A 21,461-nucleotide genomic window follows, 5' to 3' on the forward strand; every position below is an offset into this window, starting at 1 on the left:
TCCACGAGATGGGGCGTGTCTAGGCTCTTCGGTGACGCCTCCAGTGGCATCCCTGCCCGAATGTAGTACCCAGGCTTGCCTATATCGACAAGGCTTAGAGAAGCCAACGTTAAATGCAATGAGTGTATTTGGGAGTCTAGCTCCAGGACCTGTGAGCTCTTAGCGGGTGGGGAGGCGCTGATGGCACTCCTGGCCTCCGAACGATAGGGGGCGCTGTGATCCCCGTGTGGCCTCTTGGACGCTGGGAGTGCACTGCGCAAGCGCATTCAGGACTTATTTTCCGTCTCCACGTGTGAACCTTCCCCGCAACTTCTTCGAGAAAAATGCCGAAATTCAAGGCGGCCCGCGGGGCCGGAGGTCCGGAAAAACACGCGCCGCTGGCCGAGCAGATTCTGGCTGGGGACGTGGTGCGGGCAGGGGCCCGGGAAAAGCGGCGGGGTCGCGGAACCGAAGAGGAAGAGTATGTGGGGCCCCGGCTGACCCGACGGATTTTGCAGCAAGCGCGGCAGCAACAGGAGGAACTCGAGGCCGAGCATGGGAGTGGGGGCATGCCCGCGGCGCCCAGGGAGCGCGTCACACGGCTGGGTGAGTGGCGGGGGGTGGGTACGAGGAAGAGAGTGGTTAGGTGCGGGTGGACGGGTGTGGGGCAGGGGAATAGCTTGGAATAAAAAAAGGACGACATCCGTAGCACACGCTTGCAAAAGTAATGGAATGAGAGACCCCGTCCTGGAGCGGATTTAGGGTGGTCAGCACCCTCCACGCCCACTCCTAGTTTTAAGCCCTCTTCTAGGCACCCCTTGAAGTTAGTCCAACAGGAAGTGATTGCTCGCACCACCAAGTTCTCCTAGTATTTATCCATTTGTTCTATACATAGTTAGGGGATGTCTACCACTACGCTTCATTCGCACTGTGCTAGTTTAGATGGTTTGGGTAAAGAAATAAACAGAATAACATGTGCCTGACTTCAAGATAGCCTAGGAGAGAGACAATCCGATAGACACGTTAGGATCGTACATTCCATGATAAAGTATAGTTTCTCTGATAACAGTGGTCTTGGTGGGTCAGACTTCCCAGATTGCATGACCTTTGTGCTGAGACATAAAAAAATGAGTGTGGTTTGCTCTGAGCAGAAAGTGCAGTGTTGTTTAGGGGCCAAAGAGTAAGTAAAAGATGATCAGCATTTACTTATTAGGGTGGGAGTGTTGACCCCCCCCCCCAGTGGCTTAATCCATTCTTCAGATCTCATCTTTAGTTTGTCCTGACACAATTGAACATTGGTCTCCTGGCTACAGTATCTTTACTTGGCTTCTAAGACATCACATTCTTGTGTTATTACTTTCTTACCTCTCAGTATCTTTTGCTGGTTCCTCTTTTGTCCCCAACCTCTTATTGAAGTGCCACAAGGTTCAGTCTTTGGATCTCTTCTCTTCACTTACTTCTCTGGTGCTGTCATCTGTTTCATGGTTTAAATACCATCTATTTGGTGACTGCTCCCTTCTTTATATTCTAGCCCTGATTTCTTCCATGAACCCCAAATTCTTATATTTCAGCTGCCTATTTGGCATCTCCGGTTTGAAACCTATCTCAAATGTAACACGTCCAAAATAAACCTTCTCGCCAAACCTACTCCCACATTTCCCTAATTTCAGTTAACAGTATGATATCCTTCCGTTTGCTGAAGACTGAAACCTCAGACTCCTTTCTCACGTCACATCTGATCTGTAAGGAAATCCTGTTGACTCTACCTTCAATTAATATCAGACCACTTCTCAGTACCCTGGAAAACCGTCATGTTCAAGCCACCATCACCTGTCCCCTGGATGATTGCAGTACCCTCCTCATTAATATCCCATACCTCCTACAGTCCATTCATAACTCAACAGCTAGAAGATTACAAGGGTCTCAAAAGCCCTAGATCTGCTGCTATTGCCAGTCTAACCTCTTCTGCTTTCCCCTTTGCCCTCTTCATTTCCAGCGTGTAGGCTTCATTGTTCTTAAACATGGCCAGTTAGGGCCTTTGCCTTGGCTGTTCCTGTCCTCGTACACCTACAGGCTTTCTCCCTTGGTTCCTCACCTTCTCTGAGAAGCCTGTCCTGACCACTCTATTAATAATTGTGACCCACCCTTGTCTCCACACTCCCAACGTCTCCACCCTGTTTCTTCATAGCACTTGTCTTTTCACATAATGTTATATTGATTTAATGTCTATCTCCCCTCCTAGAATAGAAGCTCTATCAGGGCAAAAAGTTTTGTCTGTCTTGTTCACTCACATGTTTCCAGCCCCCAGAACAGTGTCTCACACATGGTAGGCACTCAGTGTTGGCTGAATGAATGATGGTGAGGTGGGTAGGAGCCAAGTCTGCAAAAGGCTTGAAGGCTGTGTCCCAGATTGAAAGCTATCAGAAATACAGTGGGAAACTATTGGAGAATTTGGAGACCAGTTAGGGGATTGTTACATTAATCCAGGCAAGAGATGGTGCTGATCTAGGCTTAGGCAGGGCTGTGAAGGATTTGACACCTACTCCATGAGGTAGAACGGAATAGAATTTGGTAACTGATTGGGTGTTGGGGGTGAGGAGGGGATGCAGCTCGCCTTCCTCCCAGGTACTGGCTTAGCACTGGGTGGATGGTGGTGCTGTACAGTTGGATGTGGAACACAGTAGAATGGACCTCGGAGGAAAAGTGACTTTCGGGTTGATGACAGGTGAAGTTTGAGATGCCTGTGGATCATCCATGAGTGGCTGTACAGGTGGCAGCTGGAGTTAGTTAGGGTCGGGAGCGAAATATCTACCTACAAGTACAGATTTGGGAGTTGTTAGCATGTGGAGGCAAACTGTTCCCCCACACACACACACCCCTGCATTTTACTTCTGTGACACACTCCCTCTGTTCTTAATGACCTGTTCACATGCAGCATTGCATCTCACTGTGTGGAGTATTACATCCCTCACCAGACAATCAGCCAGCTGTAGAGCCTTCCACTATAATCATTTATTGGTCCATTGGAATCTGAACTCCACTGCCTGTCCTCACGTTACCTTATTTCTAGGCTTATTCCTAGCTACTGCAAAAGGCTTGCCAGTGTTACCGGGTTTGGAATGCCCTCCCCCTGCTCCCCTGCCCCCTATCCGGAGCCTAACCATCCTCTGCACTCATCATCTAAATGCCTATGGTATATACTGTCTCTACCATTCTTTTGGCAAATCATCAAGCTCTACCACGTGTGTAGAAGAGAGGTTAAGCATGCAGTCTAGACCCAGGTTTCCCGCCTTCGACAAATTACGTAACTTTTCTGTGCTTCAGTGTCCCCATCTGAAATGGTATAATAATAATAGTACCTAGTTCTTAGGGTTGTGAGAGTTACCGGCAGTATTTGGAACAGTTCCTGCTACATGGCTGAGTATAGTATGTTAACTGTTACTTGCTGGCAGCGCTATCTTATTGGTTCCTATGTGTACATTGCGTGTCTCAAGCAAGGTTGTAAACCCCGGTGGGGGGGCGGGGGTAAGGGGGTCTCGGGAGGTAGTGTGTGCCTCATGTTTCACTGCACACAACTGTGTCTGTTACAAGCACACGTGAGGCCTATACTCTACCTTATGGTTAAAGTTAAATTGACCTCTGAATCCCTCACCCCCTGCTTACCTTGCTCACCCACTTCATCTCCCCTCTTGTAGGTCCAGGAATGCCGCAGGATGGCTCAGATGACGAGGATGAGGAATGGCCCACCCTGGAGAAGGCTGCCACAATGACAGGGGCGGACCACCACGCAGAGGTGGCCGTGGACCCTGAGGACGAGCGTGCCATTGAAATGTTCATGAATAAGAACCCTCCTGTCAGGTAGGGCTGACATGGCCTGGGATTGGGGCTAGTAAGTCCTGGGGGCAGCTTCCCACGGGGAAGCATATGCTCTGGCAGGGTTTTGATTCCCTACCTTTGGGAAGGGCCTGAGCATTGCTAGTTGTGGGGGAACCACTGTAACCAAATTGGCCCGTCCTCCGAGGACCATTCTGAGTGAGAATGACCCAAAGTACCTCCTCCCCCTCTGTTCACCTGTTCCAGAGCTGCCCGGATTACGGGGGAAACTGCTACTGGGCTTTTTCCTGCCTGGGGAGAGCCATCCCTTCACATTTGGTCTTGGTGTGCTCAGTGTTCCTAGTGGTAAGCTCAGTTTCCTGGCCAGATCTCTTGCGTGCCCTCAGCTCCGTTTTATCCAGGGTCTGACAGCCTTGGCACTGTTGGCATTTGGGGCTGGATAAGTCTTTTTTTGTGTGGAGGCTGTCCTGTGCAGTGTAGGATGTTTAGCAGCGTCCCTGACCACTACCCACCAGATAGCAATAGTGACCTTTCCCCCAGTTGTGCTAACCAAAAGTGTCTCCCGGCATTGCCAAACATCCCTTAGGGGACAAATTCACCCCCAGTGAGAACCACTGATTTATTCCCATCTATAATAAGTGCTGGCTCCAAGGCATGTCAGCATTTAAGCTCCTGTGGTCAAACTCCTGAGCGTGTGGACATTGGCCCAGAGGCGGGGAGTCTGGGGTTAGGGCCCTCACCCAGTTCGTTCTGACCCTGTGATACTAACATGACATGGTTCTTCATCCTTCCCTCGTCTTGGATTAATGCACCTCATTGCTACTAATACCGGGAAAAGACAGGGAGGCTGAACGATAAGGTCTGTGGTGAGCTTGTTTGAGAGCGCAGAATGAAGAAGTGAGCCCCTTGCCCAGATGGATGCCCAGCACTGAAGTAGGTGTCACAAAATGTGCACTTGGACTTACATGCTTGTCCCCCCGAGAGCCTCTCGTGCCTTAGAACTCCTTTGAACAAATCATTCTGGCAAGCTGGGCAGAATGGTTTTCCAGCTTGCAGTGAAGAGAAGAGTAAAGTTACTGGAAACAGGGACTCCTGACAATCTTGAGAAGTGACAGCGGGCATCTTCAGAAAGCACGCCTAGACACATGAGCTCAGCAGTCAGAGGCCGTTTAGTTTGGAGGCACACAGTACCTGAACTTTAGAACCAGAGTCCGACTCTGTTCCCTCACTTGAGGGCTGTGAGACCTTGGATGAGTTATTAACCTCTCTGGATATCAGTTCCCACGTTGAGTAAGGAGAATAATAACACCTCGCATAGGTGTTGCATGGACTATATGGGATAACATCCGAAAAGTCCTGTACTCGGTGCCTGGTATTGAGAAGGCCCTCAGAAAACAGGGGCTGTTCTAAATATAATTTAGTAGCCTCTGAAGGTACCATTATTATTATATCAAAGCCCAATGTAATGAGAATTCTGAATTATCACGATAAAATTGTTTGGTATACTTTGCTTAACGAGGCTGAGAAAAATATCAGTAATCTTAGAAATACTTCCGCAAATTTTAGTCAGTTGAAATGGGAAATTTGGTCATGGTCTTTCCCTAATGTTCGCAGCTACTTGAAATCTTGGTATATGACTGAGATGTTTCTGGCACCCTAGAGGTCAAACCAACAAATGAGGGGTGTGTCTGAAATAGGCAGGACTTGTTACATATTTGCTATGTACTATTACGTCAGTGCAATGGTGCAAAAATAATTGCGTTTTTTGCAATTATTTTTTTTAACCTTTTGAACCGCAATTACTTTTGCACCAACCTAATAATAATTCCAAGTAACGTATGTGTATTCATTTAATCCTTACATGAACTTCATGAGGTAGGCACAGTTATTGTCTCTGTTTTACAGGTGAGGAAACTGAGGTATGGAGAGGCCAGATAGTGTGCCCAAGGTCCTACAGGGAGTGGAAGAGCCAGGATTGAAACCCAGGCTGACTGACCTGAGTCCTGGATCTTAACCTCTACACGATTGTCCACTTTGTCCCACACCCCATGATTGTCAGGTCCTTGGTGCTCTGTAGCCATCTGTGGCGGGTGGTCAGGGCCAGAGGGATCGAGGCCACACTTCCCAGCAAGGTGACAGGTGTATTGGAGCTCACTAGGGTCTCTGTGGGGCGTCTAGAGCTTCCTACACTGTGACCATAGTACTGCCTTCCTTCCCTCCCCCACTGGTAGGCGCACCCTCGCTGACATCATCATGGAGAAGCTGACTGAGAAGCAGACAGAAGTTGAGACAGTCATGTCAGAGGTGTCAGGCTTCCCTATGCCCCAGCTGGACCCCCGTGTCCTGGAGGTCTACAGAGGCGTCCGGGAGGTAAGTGCTGCAATACCCTCGCGGGAGCCGTGGGTTCCCACCTGAGGTTGTGGGTGTCCCCATCTCTTGGACACGTAAGGCCTAGTGGCCGAGAACTGACGTAAGTCAGAGGCTTGCTATGCCCCTTAGTAACTTGGTGGCCGTGGGTAAATTTCTTAACCCTCTGGCCTCTGTTTCCCCATCCGGAAAACGAGGATATAATGGCCCCTCCTTACGGTTGTTGTGAGGGTTAAGTGAGTGAATATCTGAAAAGGCCCGGGACCAGGACCTGGCACTTGTCCTCCGCAAGCAGGAGCTCCGTGAACGGCAATGGTGTTGCTTCCTCATCCCCAGGTGTTGTCTAAGTACCGCAGTGGGAAGCTGCCCAAGGCGTTCAAGATCATCCCTGCGCTCTCCAACTGGGAGCAGATCCTCTACGTCACAGAGCCCGAGGCCTGGACGGCTGCTGCCATGTACCAAGCCACGAGGTAGAGTAGAGGGGCCCTACAGACTCAGGGTCGCCGTGGGTCTGTAGGTAAGGGTGGGCGTGGGACGTACAGACTTTCCCGGCCGTTGCCACTACGTTTTAACTTGGCCCCCGAGCTCTATTTTGTGCTTCTTTATGTCATTTTCCCAGCTTTTCCTGTTTCATGTTTTGCGACCAAGGCCCTATTGAGAATCTCCCACGATGAGTTTCTAGGGGAGGCATATAACTACTAGGCCACAAGCCTGGTGCGTCAGCATGACCTCAGAAGCCTGCAGCTCCTCAGGCAGGCTCAGGTCCCTTGAAGAGCAGGATAGTGAGGACCCATGATGGGGACGGGAAGGTGAATAGCTGAGGTGTCATAAGTTGGGAAGAGCTCTAGCTCCCCCAAAGACTGCTCAGCTGTTTGGATATATCTTGTAGCCCCTCCTGTTCCCTCTGATCTGACTTGGGTGTTGCATGCGCGCAGCTCACATACTCCCACACACCCCTCAAATCTCTTGCGTGCACCATCTATAGTGATATTTAAAGGGCCAGCCCCAGACTATCAAGTGACCTGGGGCTTCCCCACTACTCCCCCCACACTAGGATATTCGCCTCTAACCTGAAGGAACGCATGGCCCAGCGCTTCTACAACCTTGTCCTGCTCCCTCGAGTACGAGATGACATTGCTGAGTATAAACGACTCAACTTCCACCTCTACATGGCACTCAAGAAGGCCCTGTTCAAGCCTGGAGCCTGGTTTAAAGGTGAGAACCCAGGAGGCAGTGAAGAAAGGCAGGGCTGGAGCTGCTGTGGGTGAAAGCAGGAAGCCTGACTGGGGAGATGGCTGTCTCAGGGTGGGAGGGGGTGCTTTCTGCTGTGCCTCCTGTCTCTCACCCTGTGACGCTCCCCAGGGATCCTGATCCCACTGTGTGAGTCAGGCACCTGCACCCTCCGGGAAGCCATCATCGTGGGGAGCATCCTCACCAAGTGCTCCATCCCCGTGCTGCACTCCAGGTAATGTTGGTGGGGAGGGAGGATAGGTAGAATCACCAAGACGTGGGGAGTTGTGTGGGGACAGTGGAGAAGGAGCTAAGGATAGCCCTGACTTTGTGGCTTGTTTAAGCCAGTAGGTGTATCATTACTCCACTAGGTGTAAGTTCCGCAAGAACGGGCCCAGTACCTTGCATGTGATAGGTGCTCAGTAAATAGTGGAATGAATGAATGCATGAATGAATGGAAATAAGAACATAGGAAGAAAATAGGTTAAGTAGGGTTTCTAGGTGGGAATTCCCGCCAATTCTCAGGAATTTTTTTCACTTTCCCATTCCCAAATCCTAAGAAAAGTTGGTTGGGAAATCAGGAAAATCGGTTCCTTGAACCCAGGAATACCCACAATGGGAAATAAAGGTACTACTCACAGTGTAGCTCTTAGACATTTTTCCTATTTATTGCTAGGGTTTCCGGGTGGGAATTCCCACCCATTCTCGGGAATTTTTTCGCTTTTCCATTCCCAAATCCCAAGAAAATTTGGTCGGGAAATTGGGAAAATTGGCTCCTTGAACCCAGGTGTTTGGTAGTATCGGCCGTCACTTTGTGGAAACGATTCATCGTGGAAAACAGAAAACAGTTTATATCTCGGGATTTGGGAATAGGAAGGTGAAAAAATTCCTGAGAATGGGCGGGAATTCCCACCCGGAAACCCTAAGGTTAAGAGTGGAGATGCTGAGATGTCTGTATCGTTAGATACTGAGACAAGCAGTCCGAGCCAGAGGGGGGGATTTGGGATGAATCAGCATAGAGATGGGAATTGGAGTCAAGGGTGTATGATCAGGACCGTGTAGGTGAGGAGAGGCCCAAGATGGCCCTCTTAGGAACATTCCAGGAAAAGGGCCAGCAGAGGAGAAGAGGGAGAAGTAGAGTCTCTCCCCGAATATTTCCCCCACCACTCACTCCCCCAACCCCTTTCCTGCTAGCGCGGCCATGCTGAAAATTGCTGAGATGGAATACAGTGGTGCCAACAGCATCTTCCTGCGACTGCTGCTGGATAAGAAGTACGCACTGCCCTACCGGGTGCTGGACGCCCTGGTCTTCCACTTCCTGGGGTTCCGGAAGGAGAAGCGCGAACTGCCCGTGCTCTGGCACCAGTGCCTCCTGACTTTGGTCCAGCGCTACAAGGCAGACCTGTCCACAGAGCAGAAGGAGGCCATCCTGGAACTGCTCCGGCTGCAGCCCCATCCACAGCTGTCCCCAGAGATCAGGCGTGAGCTTCAGAGCGCAACACCCCGCGATGTGGAAGATGTTCCCATCACCATGGAGTGAGGAAGCAGTCACTCCTCCTGGTCTGAGGGGTGTGGGAGGATACCAGGAATCCTGTTGGTGACCAAAGGTGACACTGGGCCTTTCCAGCTGAAGAGCTGAAGACCCAAAGCTCGGCAGTGAGAGCTCATGGGCATCTGACGCCCCAGTATCTGACAGGGAGGACGGACCGTCTGGCTGACCCCCGCTTCCATTCTAGGCCGTGGTTCCTGCTCAGTCCTGGGACCTGTCTGAGATCCCACACCCTAGTATTCCCACTCCCCTGCTGGGGCTTGGAATAAGTATTCTCTCAGGCTGTTGTGTCAAGTCACTAGGATGTGGATAAAAAGGCAGGTATTTATTGAACTTCCACGTTTTGATGTGATGAATGGCGATCTTTCTGCTTTCCCTCTTTAGCTGGAGATAGGGATTACTCTTCCCTGTTCCTGTCTAGGAGTGGATTTTTACCCAGTTTACGTAGGAACCTCTGTATTCTACAAGTTCGTTTTTTTCCAGGCTACATCCACCCTGTTAGCCCCTAGGGGGCACATTTGCTGCCTTTCCCCCCCACACAGCCTGTTTTGGAAGGATGCCAGCAACCAGAGGTGGTTCAAAAGATGCCAATCTCAGCTGCTATGGATGGAAGAGCTACAGGAGAAAGCCCCTAAAGTGGAGATAGAGGCCAGACAGGTCAGGGAATAAGGTTGGGCTGAGGAATGATTAGATCGGGGGTGGGGGGGTGGGGTCACCACCAGACAACTTGCTTTTCTTAATGAGAGCTTTAGACCAGAGGTTGGCAAACTAGGGTCACATGCCCATTTTCTAATGGCCCATGAGCAAAGAGTGATTTTTATATTTTTTAATGGATGGGAAAAAATTTAAGTTATTTTGTGATAGGGGAAAATTATATGAAATACAAATTTCAGTGTCCAAGTTTTACTGGAATGCAGCCGTGCCTACCCATTTCCGTTTTCTGTGGCTGTTTGATGCTGCCACACAGTACAGTCCTATAAGCCATTTGCTTTTGAAAATGTGAATTTGTTCCAACCCCATTAACATATTTGGGAACGACTTAATCATAAAGCAAATTTCACGTTTGTGTACAGTTGTGTCCTAGAGAAATACTACGTGAAAGCAGAAAATTGCACCCAGCTGAGCCAAGCCAGGTACACAAAATACGCGCCTCCAACACATCACAGCTGCTGTCTCAGTTCACTGTGTGGGTTGGGAGCCACACCCACATCTGGTGTGACAACCCGCTTTCTACATCCTTCCGACCTCTGCTTCCACAGCCAGACATCTTTTTCAAGATAAAGGGCTGTATTCATTGTACTTGTGTTTAACCACTTAATGTATAAAAACTATACTATCTTTTAAGTACGTCGCTCATGAAGTTTGTGAGTGTTGTGCCTTAAGCCCTTTCTCCATAGGTCCTGTGGGTTTTATTGTGCATTGCTGTATAGTGCAGTGATTTTTAGGAACACATACGTTCCATTATAAAGCAGAACTGATACTTGCTCAGTAAATAGTTGAGCAGAGACTGTATGGCCCACGAAGCCAGAAACATTTACTCTATAGCACTTGACAGAAAAGGCTTGATGGCCACTGCTTGAGACCACTGATTTCCATCCACCCTCTTGACCTCATGCCGTCTAGAAATAGGCTTTTACCCACACCACCCTCCAGTCCAAGAAGCCAAAGCCAGTTTTATTCCAGAATCTTTATTAAGGTAGCATGATGGTCCTGGGCCACCAGCCTGGACCTCGTGGCCTTAGGAAAGACCTGTGTCAACAGGGCTTGCCTCCCTCTCCAGATGGGGTCACCTGTGGCATCCCTGCTTCATCCCCCGTGGAGGATGGGGCAGAGGGCCAAGGGGAGAGGAGGGTCTGGCCCGTCCCCAGGCTGTAGCAGCTCCTTGGCCACCAAGACCCTCTAGCCAGCAGCAGAGGGGAGGGATGCAGCAACCACCAGGGTTACCACCACTTGGGTTAGGTGGACCCCACCATACCCTCTTACAGTTGTACTCAAAGCAATTAATAAATTAAAACCACCTCTTCCTTCAGCACTGACCCCGCCCCCCTCAATCACACAGGAGAAGCTGAGTGGAAAGCAAAGCAAGGAGGAATTGGTTGGTTCTTGAACCTGTGAGAGGCCCGGGCCCCTCCCTCTAGGAGCAGCTGTGAACGTGGATTGTGTTGAGGAGCCATCTCCCCAGAATATCTGAAACTTCTTCAGAAAGACCCCAATCCAAATGCAGACTCTAGAAGGTGCAGCACCCTTATAAGGCACTAGGACATTTTGGCAATTGAGAACATGAGAGCCCCAAAGATAAGGGGAGCCCTCAAAAAAAATAAAAAAACGCTGGTAAGATGTATTTTACCTACTTCAATTTCATCTCTGATCAGCCTGGCCTACCCTACCTCCAGCTAGAATCAGGGAAGGCGCTGAGCTGGTCAGAGGCAGGGAGGAGGAGGAGCCTGGCCAGCCACACAAACATGGCTGGCCAGGCCCCTTAGTGCACACGGCAGGGATACGTAGGACCTGTCCCCTTCGGCTTGGCAAGGGGCAAATAGGAAGGAGCCCCCTCAGGCTTCAGCTGTGGTGTGGTTCATTCCTGCAGGCAGGGAAAGGGGGGTGGCAGTGTCCCCTCCTCTGCTGTCAGTGGCCACTCGAGGGGGCCTCTCCAGGGCTACAGGTGGATTGCTGTGACATCTGTGGGGGTGCTGGTCTGGCTGGGCCCCTGGCTGCTGGAGCCCCTGGGTGCTTTGGGAGCTGGGCTGGGGGAGGTCTTGGCGGCTTCCCTGAGGCTCTCCCTGAGTGCAGCTTCAATCTGCTCTTGACAGGCCCGCAGGCAGTCCTGGGAACAAGGAGGAACAGTGAGGAGGGACTGCTGGGGGGGACGGAGAAAGGCCCCCTTAGAGCTAAAGGTCCCCTTTCCTCCCCCATACCATCTGGCAGCAGGTGCAGGGGACGGACACGTCCCAGCACAGGGAAGTCGGGAGGTTAGGCCACAGCCCAGCCCCAGGAATCAGCCTTCAATTCTCAGAAACTGCCAAGAGGATGTGGCAAGAGGGTGTGAGAGCAGCCCTGCAGCTGACACCAAACCCTCCACCCCCACTCCTGCAAACCATTTGGCAGAAAAGGGCACCCAGGGATGGTGCCCTTCAACCCACCCAAGACCACTTGTTCTTCTGCAGACCAAGGCAGGAGATAAAAGGCCACAGAAGCCCCAAGGTCAGGACACGAAACACAACGTGGGGATCAAGTTTGAGGCGGATGCCTCCCTCTGCTGGAGCCTCAGGGAATAGCGCTACCTCATGAATTGACAGCCCGCTGGCCTGCTGCCCAGCACTCACCACTTCAGTGCCTGTGATCCCTGCCAGCAGCTCTGTGAGCTCGTCCCCGGATATGGAGCACGCACCCAGGCCTTGCACGGCAGCCCCAATGCTGCCCGTGGCGATCATGGATGGTGGGTACATGGCGAAGGTGTAATCTTGGAAAGAGAGAAAGGGAACCATGAGGCAAGGAGGGCATCGAGAACAGCCGGTGTGGACTTGCTATTCCTCAGAAAGTGCCAGGCAGCATGATTAGAGCAGAGGACATACTGGAAAATGCCAGCAGTGAGTGCTGTTAAGACAGCCAAGGGGAAAAGGCGGGAAAGGGCCTGTCTCCTAGAGGATCAAGTGAACAGCAGACTTCTGGAGGTCAGGAACCAGGGAGTGAATGAGCCTCCCTGGTGTGAAAACAAAAGTAGGCTCAAGAGATCTGGGTTTTTGCTCCCAACTTAATCACCATGAGACTCTGGGCAAGTCACTTATCTCTAAGCCCTCAGAGTTCCCACCGATGTGTACTGGGGGGTCTCAGTGCGCAGCTCTAATTGTGTTCCGCTGCTTTTCTGTGTTGAAACTTAGGGCTGAGAGAGGACATAATTTTCACACATAAATGAGCATAAACCAGAGTCTCCTAGTTACCTCTGACCCTTCGAAGTCTTCTGATTTTCCTGATTTGGCAAAAAATGTATCTAGAACTCTTTCTTACCTGTAGCACAGAGGGCCAAAAAGGTCTGGGCGTGCTTTTTGACCAAGGCCTGTCGGTCACTGGGCAGAGAGAGCCGGTGCAGAATCAGGGCCAGGAAATCGTGGGCAATCACAGCAGCCAGGTCCCACTTGAGCTTCCCCAAGACCAGCACCTCCCAATCCTGGAGGTTAGAGAAGAGGGTGGGGGTGAGTGGCTGAAGAGGACAGTAAAGCAGAAGTCTCACGGGAAAGGAAGCCCATCAAACTTAAATGTCAGGACCCCCGTTCTGCTGCTGGGTTTAAGGACTGGCGCTGTGGAGCGGGGAGTCCAAGGCAGGGAAGAGCTGGGGACATTTGCTTTGAGCATCTATTCATTAACTAGGTGCCAGACTATGTGATTGACATGAATTGTCTCTCTTAATCCTGTTTGGTTATCTTTTGGGTGTGTGGGGGGGAGGCAATAATCCAGGCCTTCTCCTGACTTCTTCCAGGGCTCTGAGCACCTCTCCTGCCAAGGCTGAGAGAAATGACTGCAGCAGCAGACACCACCAGCACCACCATGAACTTCAGGCTCCTCTGGGGTGAAGCAGAAAGACTCCCCATAATCCCAAAGATTTGTGAAAGAGGAGATCACCACTTGGCCTCTCCCCGAACTCTGCATCCCAGCTGAGTCTACAGATCTTTAAGAAACCAAAGCCCGAGACCACACCTCCTGTGACACAGCCACTGAAGCTACCCCTGAGGTTCCTCAAAGGGCAGGTTGCCCAACTTAACCCACATCCCCTTGGTGGGACATCAGGGGTAGGTCCTGAGACACAGCACCCCACTCCACCCGCTTGAGTTGGAACCCATTGTGCCAAGTGACTCTCAGGAAGAGAAGTGGGGGCCAAGCCAGACATGATAGGTCTGGGTGATCCCTGCGGGACCAAATCCTATCTCCGCCTGCCCAAGCCTATATACCACTGCTAGGTCCCAGGGGGAGGCTGAGAGCCCCACCCCAATCCACTGGTCTGGGGTTCCCAGTGCTGGCCCCATTGCTGAGTTGCACACTTGAGGATTTCTTCATTGTTTTATCTCAGGAAGGAACTGATGGGTTTGACCCCTTACTGAGGCAGCCATAGCAACCCCACCCAACCTCTTCCAGGCCCCCGCCTAGGTGTCACCCTCCCCAGTCAGCCCCAAGCCTCTCACAGGGCCCCACACAACAGTCTGGCCTGGAGCCAGAAGAACTGAAGCAGAGAAGCTAGCATTCTACTCCCGGTGCTCGTCCCAGCGGCCAAACTCCTAACTCAGAAGTGAACAGAAAGCACCTAGCCTCCAAGGGAACTTGGAGTGGGGCTTGCCCTATGGGGAGGCATGGGGTCCTGAGTAAGGGAGGGTGGCCAAGTCCCTTAGTGCACACTGCAGGGATAGGTAGGACCTGCCCCCTTCAGCAGCTGTATCCGGGCAACCTCGGAGAATCTCAGCCCTAGGCTGGAAGACAGCATACCTCTGGGAGCTATTAGCTACTTCCATCATATCCCCAGCCTTTAAGTCCACCTGGGCTACCCAGAAGACCGATTCTCCTCATCCACTTCAGTGCAATGCTGAGGCTGGACCCTTCCCTCCTTCTCTGGGCCTCAATCTTCTCTGCTGCACAAGGATTTGGACTGACGAGTTCTCTGAGGTCCCTTCCAACTCTGACCTTCTAGGAAGCCATCTGCACACTCCACCCCCAGCTCAGGCAAGAGTGGGGGGAAGAGTGCTTTTTGCCTGTTCTGAAAAAACACCCCACACACAAAGACACACATACCATCCCAATCTTTTCACAAAAAGGAAGTCCCCTTCTACCTTCCAGCCTAAACCCCTCCAAAAACATCTTGCTTGCTGGCCCTGGAAACCAACTCCACCTTCAGACTTGCCAAAAACTACCAGATTCATCACAAAGAGCCGTGGGGCCTCCCGGATTCCCATCTCCGGCCTCCTACTCCCATCTCTGAGAGCTACTTGGCAGGAAGAGGAATCCTGTTCCTCAACAAGCAGCAGTCAGGGGCCCCAGTACCCTGGCTTCCTGGCCAGCCAATCACAGCAGCCTGCATGCTGCCCTCCTCCCCGGGAGATGGGGCCCACAGACTCCTCTCAGGGTCAGGAGAAGACTTGGCCGCACAGAGCAAGGTTGAGGAAGGTGCCAGCTCACCCATCCTCTCCCCCAGACCCCCCAGGAGACGATCTACATGCCCTAAATAACCTAGATCCCAGCAGCTCCCCCACCTCCTCTCCAGGCTTTGGGAAAAGAACCGGTGACTCTCCTGCCGCCTCGGAAGAGCCCAGCCCAAGTTCCCAGCAAGAGGCCCAGGAAGCCACTTCCCAAACCACAGGAGTGACAGCAGCTCCCCACAGGGTTATGAAAGACCTTGGTCAGAGTGGGCGGGCCAGGGGAGGGGGCATCATTATCACATCGGAAGCAGCTGCAGCTCAGCTCCCTGTCCATCCCTCAGCTCTGGCCTTTGGCTAAGGGAGAAAGGGAGAGATGATTCCACCAGGCCTGAAGCAGCTGCTCAAGTTGCTCAGAATGAGGATTAGGAAGGAGCTGTGTCTTCTGGGATATAAAAGGAAGGAAAGAAGGTGGGATGAAACTCCTTGGCCCTTCCTTAGAGCAATCAGGGCCGGGCTTTAATCGGCTCTGGGAGGCTTTTCAATCACAAAGTCCACACTGGGATAAAGACTCACCCAAGGCAGCCCCCTCCCCCACATGAAGCACATTCCACTCCCCCACTCCGGTGGGGGTGTGCAGGCATGTCTTTCTGCTGCCAATAAATAACTCATGGTGGTTGTGTAAACCCAGAGGCAAAGTACTAGTGAGTGTAGACATGCAGTTTGACTTGTTGCTATCTGGGGGAAAGACCAGGAAGCAGTGGCACCCCCTGGAGGTCAGGAGAAGGGGAGTTAATTCATACTGGCAGCTTAAGCCTGGGTTGGGGCTACCCTAACCATCGCACGGCACTGCCCCATCTTTGCCAAATACATAACCTCTTCGGTCCACGCGCCCTCCCCATGGGGCAGAAAGCCTCTGAGGTCTTAGCTTTCCTTTGCCGGTAAGTGAGGAGAGGCGGTATGTGTTGGGGGTGGGTTATGCACGCACCCGCAGCTGGCGGGGAGAGACAGCATGGTCGGTGTAGATGCACAATTTTTCGATGGTTAGGGGCGTAGTCTCGCGCAGCTTGGAGGCCAGCAGCATGCAGACCGCACCCAGGAGTTGCAACTGTGCCTTGTGGGTGGGGACACAGGACAGGTAGCGATCCAGGTAGTTCATGGCCAAGGGGAAGACTTCCTCCTCACAGCGCTGCTCCTCACACACCTGGGGAGAGGACGCACAGTCACTTCTGGGGCAGGGGCGTGGGAAACGCAGCAGCAATAAAAGTGAAAGGGGGCGCTGAAGGAAGTGGGACGGGAGCAAAAATGCATGAAGGAGTAAATGTGCTTACAGTGACAAGGACTAATGCGGAGGGGGATGCGCCTTCCCCAAGGTGACGGCCCCACTTCCTCTGCGTTGCCTCCTTCCCCTTCCCGGGGGGAGGGGGTCCGCCAGAGGCTCCCTTACTTAAGGATTCCACACTGAGGCTCCCCTCCCCCATGGAAGGGTGCGGAAGAGTCAACCACGGTAGCCAGAGAGCTGGGACCTAACTATTACCACCACCCACTGCACACACCCAAAAGGAAGGGAGGAGACTCCTGCCGCTGCCTCCCGCACTTTTCATTTCCCAGACCGCCGGAACAGCGCGCGCGCCACCCCCACCGCCTTCCCCGCCAGAACCCCGCGACAGACACAGGAACCCGCTCTGCGGCGGCCGAGTCCAGGGTTTCCCAGGCGCGCGCTCTCCTAAGAAGACGGGGCTGGGGGGGGGGGGGGCGGGGAGCAAGAGACTCTAGAGAAGCCAGAAGGGAAAAGGTGGCCCCTGTCCCGCTTTCCCGACCCGAAAAGAGGGTTAGTTAGGGTGCCAAACCACTGGCAGTCAGAGTCGGGGTTAGGGAAGGGAAAGGGACACCACGTTGGTAGCCGGCTAGGGTGCCCGAGTGAAAGGCCAGGCCCGGGGCTATGGGCCACCGAAGCATCTTGCTGATTGTTGTTGAGACCAGGATGTCCCAACAGGGCGGCCCCGGGATGTCCGGAGCCGAGGACGCAGGGACGGCGGGGGAGGGGAGACCCGTCCGGGCGGTACCTCCAGCATCCAGTACGCCAGCATCTTCCGCATGTGCGGCTTGATCTCCTTCTGCACGCACTGGAAGTAGGAGGCGCGGGGCACGTAGCGCTCCTCCAAGCGGAGCAGGCTCTGCAGGACACGCTGGTCCCCCAACAGCCGTGGGTCGGGCCCGGCCCGGGGAGCGTGCCGGGTGCCCTCGCAGCATAGCAGCTCCATACTTGGGCAGCTCACGGGCAGGACTGGAGTGCGGGCTCGCGAGCCAGAGCCGAGGCGGCGGGCCGGAGAGCGCGGGTCTAGTGCTGGCGCTGGCACTGCGCAGTGGAGCCCCGACCCGCCCGCGTCGGCGCGCTTGCAGCTTCCCTGACAGGCGCCCCGCCCCTTCGAGACGATGTAGCAACCGCGGAATGCTCTAACGTCACAACGTTCCAAGGGGCGGGGCCGCGGCGCCCCAGACGGAAAGGGCTGGCTGGCGCCCCCCTCCTCCCTGGCGGCTGCATTGGTCGGCGGGGCGCCCGCCTGAAGGCTTCCGGGCTCCCGGAGCCCTCCTGACCACCCGGTGGAGGGAACTTTCTTGGAGGTGGTCCTCTCCCGCACCATCGAGCCTTCCCATTTTGTTTCTCTGACATTAGTTGCCCAGAAAAGAACTTTTCTCCAAAGGTTATTCATTCATTCGTCAAATCCTACTTCACCAGCTGCTTGCTCTGGGGAATATAAATACTGATAAAATAACTAGTTCTTAGTGAACACTGTTCTGAGCACTTAATGCTCAATAACTTATTAAATCTAAACAAAAACAATGAATTAGGTATTATACGTATTTTGCAGATAAGGAAACTGAAGCACACTAAAGTCTGTGGCAAAGCTAGTATAGCTCAAGAATCTGTGCTCTACACCATTGCTACACATTATCACTGTGATCTCAAAGCCAACACGCTCTGCATCGCCTAAGACCTAGTTAGAAATGCAGACTCTCCGGCCCACGCCTGACCTGCGGGATCAAAATCTACATTTTAACAAGACCCCCTGTGACTCCTGTGCACATTAAAGTATGAGAAGGCCTGATCAAAATCAGCACATTACAGAAATACAACAGGGTGGAAAGGCCATAGATTCAAGGCCTCATCTTGTCATTAAGTCTGCCTTGTGGCCTTGAACAAGCCCTGAAGTCGGCCTTAAGCTTCAGTTTGAGGAAAAAGTGGGCGGAGAAACTGGATCCTCTGTGAAGGAGTTTCTTGCTCAGATTCCATAAAATCTTCCAATTGCCATTTCTCCTACCTCCCAAACTTTGGGTTACTTTGTAGTTTCCCCAAAGCTGGATTCCACGTGACCCCGAGGCCGACCACAGGCCTCCAGTAATGCTCCCAATGGGAGGAGGCCTTGGGAATTCCTGCCTCTCATCAAGAGGTCCTTCTGAGGGAAAGGACACTAAGCAAGTGAGTTACTGAAGAAATAACATTGTATAGCAGAGGCAAGTTCTATGCTAAACATTTTGTCAATTGTTCTTTTTATATAACAAATTTTATTGTAGTTTCAATATCATGGAAATATTTATTTGTATTGTAGACAACTTAGAAAATACAGATAAAAAAACAGAAACAGACTCAAACACAGAGAACATTTTGATGGTTGCCGGATGGGAGGGGGGGTTAAGGATGGGTGCAAAAGGTGAAGGGATTAAGAAGTACAAATTGGTAGTTATAAAAATAGTCATGGAAATATAAAGTACAGCATAAGGAATATAGTCAATATTGTAATAACTATGTATGGTGTCAGATGAGTACCAGATTTATCTGGGTGATCACTTTGTAAATTATATAAGTATCTAATTGGTATATTGTACACCTGAAACCAATATAATGTATGTTAACTGTAATTGAAAAATTTTTTAAATTATTTAAAAAATAAAAGATAAGCCACAAAAAGAAAAATAATAATTACTTGCAATTTCACCATCCAGAGATAATCCTTTAAAATGTCAATATTTATTTTTCTAAAATTGTTCTATGAATAAACATATATTTTAAAATGAGATCATCATAAACTGTTTTTGTAAGCATTTTTCTCACTAAAACAGTATTTACTGTAACACTTTTCCATATCATTATTCTACATTATTTTTAATGGTTACATAGGATTCCATTGGGTGAATATATCATATACATTTTACCAAATATGTGTTGTTAGAAATTTAAGTTATTTCTAGTTCTTCCCTATTAGAAACAATACTGTGAAATATTTTTGTGGTAGTATTTTTGTATGCACTCGTGATTATTTCTAGAAGTGAATTATTTCTACAAGTGGAATTTCTCAATCTGGAGTTATGAAACATATTAAGACTTGTTTTAGATTTTTAAAATTTATTTTTCAGTTGTAGTTGACATGCAGTGTTATATTAGTTTCAGGTGTACAACATAATGATTAGACATTTATATTTACAAAGTGATCACCCTGATAAGTCTAGTACCCATCCGGCTCCATACATAGTGATTACAATATTATTGACTATATTCCTTATGCTGTATTTTACATCCATGTGACTATTTTTAAAACTAACAATTTGTACTTCTTAATCCCTTTTACCTTTTTAACCCATCCCTCCAACCCTGCTCCCATCTGGCCACCATCAATTCGTTCTCTGTATCTGTGAGTTTCATTCTAAGGCTTTTGATGTAGTTATTACTATATTTTGCTACTGAAAGGCTAAACCAATCTAATGAATAAACATTAGATATCTATTTCTAAAAACCCTCTGCCAACTGGGAAGATGAAAGTAGTTTATTAGTTATAATATACCAGGGATGCCAAAAATATGTATACATATGACTTGCATTAATCTTTTGTTATCAGTATATATTATTACAATTTTAATACAGTTTTTTTCCTTTCTTAAAATGTGTATACATTTTTTTGGCACCCTCTGTGTGTGTGTGTGTGTGTATGTGTGTGTGTGTACTTTTTTTAATTCAAGAGCTCTTATTGTGCCAGAATTAATGTGCACCATGTACCTTATCTAATCTTAAAGTCCTTTTCCTATGGTCCGAAATATGAATATGAAGTTTCTTTAGTTAAATAATCATAGCATTGCACTCTTTCAATAAATAGAACAACATATTTCAAAATGTTAAAGAACAAATGTGAAGTTATGTGAAAGATGTTGAAGTTTAAGAGGTTTTTAGGGTGCAGAGGACTAAAAATGTAGCTTTTGAAATGAGTACATAACCAGAAAACAGATCTTTCCTGATGGAAGGTGTTCCTTTATTTTCAGAATTATTGAGTAGGACTGTTCAGGTTAGAAGGTTGTTTATCTTTGATGAGAGGGTAAACCATCATTATATATTTTTATTATTTTCCCAGTTTTGTTGAGGTGTAATTGACATACACAGCAACTGAATTAGCTCAGGGTGCACAACGTAATGATTTAATATATATACATATTGCAAAATAATTACCACAATAAGTTCAGTTAATATCTATTACATAATTACATTTTTTTGTTGTGATGAGAATTTTTAAGATCTATTCTTTGAGCAACTTTCAAATATGCAATACAGAACCATTAACTATCGTCATCATGTTGTACAATACATTCCCAAACCTTATTTATCTTATAACTTATTTATGTTGTAACTTATTTATCTTATAAAGATTGTATCTTTTAACCACCTTCACCTATTTCACCCTCCCTTTACCCCCCACTTCTGACAACCACCAAAATGTTCTGTTTCTCTCAGTAAGGATTTTTAGATTCCACATATAAGTGAGATCATACAGTATCTGTCTTCCTCTGTCTGAATTATCTCATTTAGTATAATGCCCTCAAGTTTCATCCATGTTGTTGCAAATGGCAAAATTTCCTTCTTTTTTATGGCTGAATAATAGTCCATTGTATAGATATACCCACTTTTCTTTATGGAGAAAGCAAACTGGAGAGATGAAAAGTGGTTACTAGTAATAATATTTTGACACATTATTAGACATTTACATTTATTATGTAAATTACCTATTTTATACCCTTTGCCCATTCTTTTACACAAATGTTTGTTTTTTTATTGATTTCTAAGTGCTCATTACATTTTAAGAATATCCTTTTTCATATTTTTTCTTTGTCATATATTTTATACATTTTTTTTAGTTCACTATTTGCCTTTCTTTTTTGTTTAAACTTTTACTTATTTAAGTGTTTTTTTCCAAGACCCATCAGCACCAAGTCAAGTAGTTGTTTCAATCTAGTTGTAGAGGGCGCAGCTCAAGTGGCCCATGTGGGGATTGAACTGGCAACCTTGTTGTTAAGAGCACTGCACTCTAACCATCTGAGCTAACCGGCTGCCCCACTATTTG

At 49.5% G+C, this 21,461-nt stretch overlaps 2 protein-coding genes across 7 annotated transcripts in view; one reads left to right on the forward strand and one right to left on the reverse strand.

The window, feature by feature from the left end:
* The first annotated feature begins 49 nt into the window (after window positions 1-49).
* Window positions 50-10,029, forward strand: BYSL (bystin like). Of its 2 annotated transcripts, none has more exons than XM_074332917.1 (7): window positions 50-585; window positions 3,681-3,837; window positions 6,045-6,183; window positions 6,517-6,650; window positions 7,235-7,395; window positions 7,543-7,645; window positions 8,605-10,029. In XM_074332917.1, the coding sequence occupies exons 1-7, from the start codon at window positions 324-326 to the stop codon at window positions 8,948-8,950; spliced, it is 1,302 nt and encodes a 433-aa protein (XP_074189018.1). In that variant the 5' UTR covers window positions 50-323; the 3' UTR covers window positions 8,951-10,029. The 2 variants fall into 2 exon arrangements, with proteins under 2 accessions (XP_074189018.1, XP_019593898.1); XM_019738339.2 differs by having other exon boundaries at window positions 56-585; window positions 3,675-3,837.
* A 602-nt stretch (window positions 10,030-10,631) lies between these two features.
* CCND3 (cyclin D3) overlaps window positions 10,632-21,461 on the reverse strand; it is an 84,753-nt gene continuing 73,923 nt past the window's right edge. For 2 of the 5 annotated variants that reach the window (XM_019738338.2, XM_019738337.2), the window contains 4 exons: window positions 16,064-16,279; window positions 12,965-13,124; window positions 12,283-12,419; window positions 10,632-11,783 (listed from right to left, as the gene is read on the reverse strand). In XM_019738338.2, the coding sequence (XP_019593897.1) occupies window positions 11,616-11,783; window positions 12,283-12,419; window positions 12,965-13,124; window positions 16,064-16,234 (636 nt within the window). In that variant the 5' untranslated portion in view covers window positions 16,235-16,279 and the 3' untranslated portion in view covers window positions 10,632-11,615. Of the gene's footprint in view, window positions 11,784-12,282; window positions 12,420-12,964; window positions 13,125-16,063; window positions 16,280-16,631; window positions 16,848-17,141; window positions 18,382-21,461 lie in introns of those variants that run through there. The other 3 variants (XM_074332916.1, XM_019738336.2, XM_074332915.1) reach the window with 3 other exon arrangements.

This window comes from Rhinolophus sinicus, linkage group LG05 (assembly GCF_036562045.2).
Source record: "Rhinolophus sinicus isolate RSC01 linkage group LG05, ASM3656204v1, whole genome shotgun sequence".
In the NCBI taxonomy this organism is placed as follows: Eukaryota; Metazoa; Chordata; class Mammalia; order Chiroptera; family Rhinolophidae; genus Rhinolophus; species Rhinolophus sinicus.

Excerpts from the sequence above, each read along its gene's own strand:
- BYSL (XM_019738339.2), top strand. The coding sequence starts at position 324 with ATGCCGAAATTCAAGGCGGCCCGCGGGGCCGGAGGTCCGGAAAAACAC. Across the intron at positions 7,396-7,542 it reads GCCTGGAGCCTGGTTTAAAG|GGATCCTGATCCCACTGTGT; the intron begins GTGAGAACCCAG and ends GACGCTCCCCAG. Across the intron at positions 7,646-8,604 it reads ATCCCCGTGCTGCACTCCAG|CGCGGCCATGCTGAAAATTG; the intron begins GTAATGTTGGTG and ends CTTTCCTGCTAG.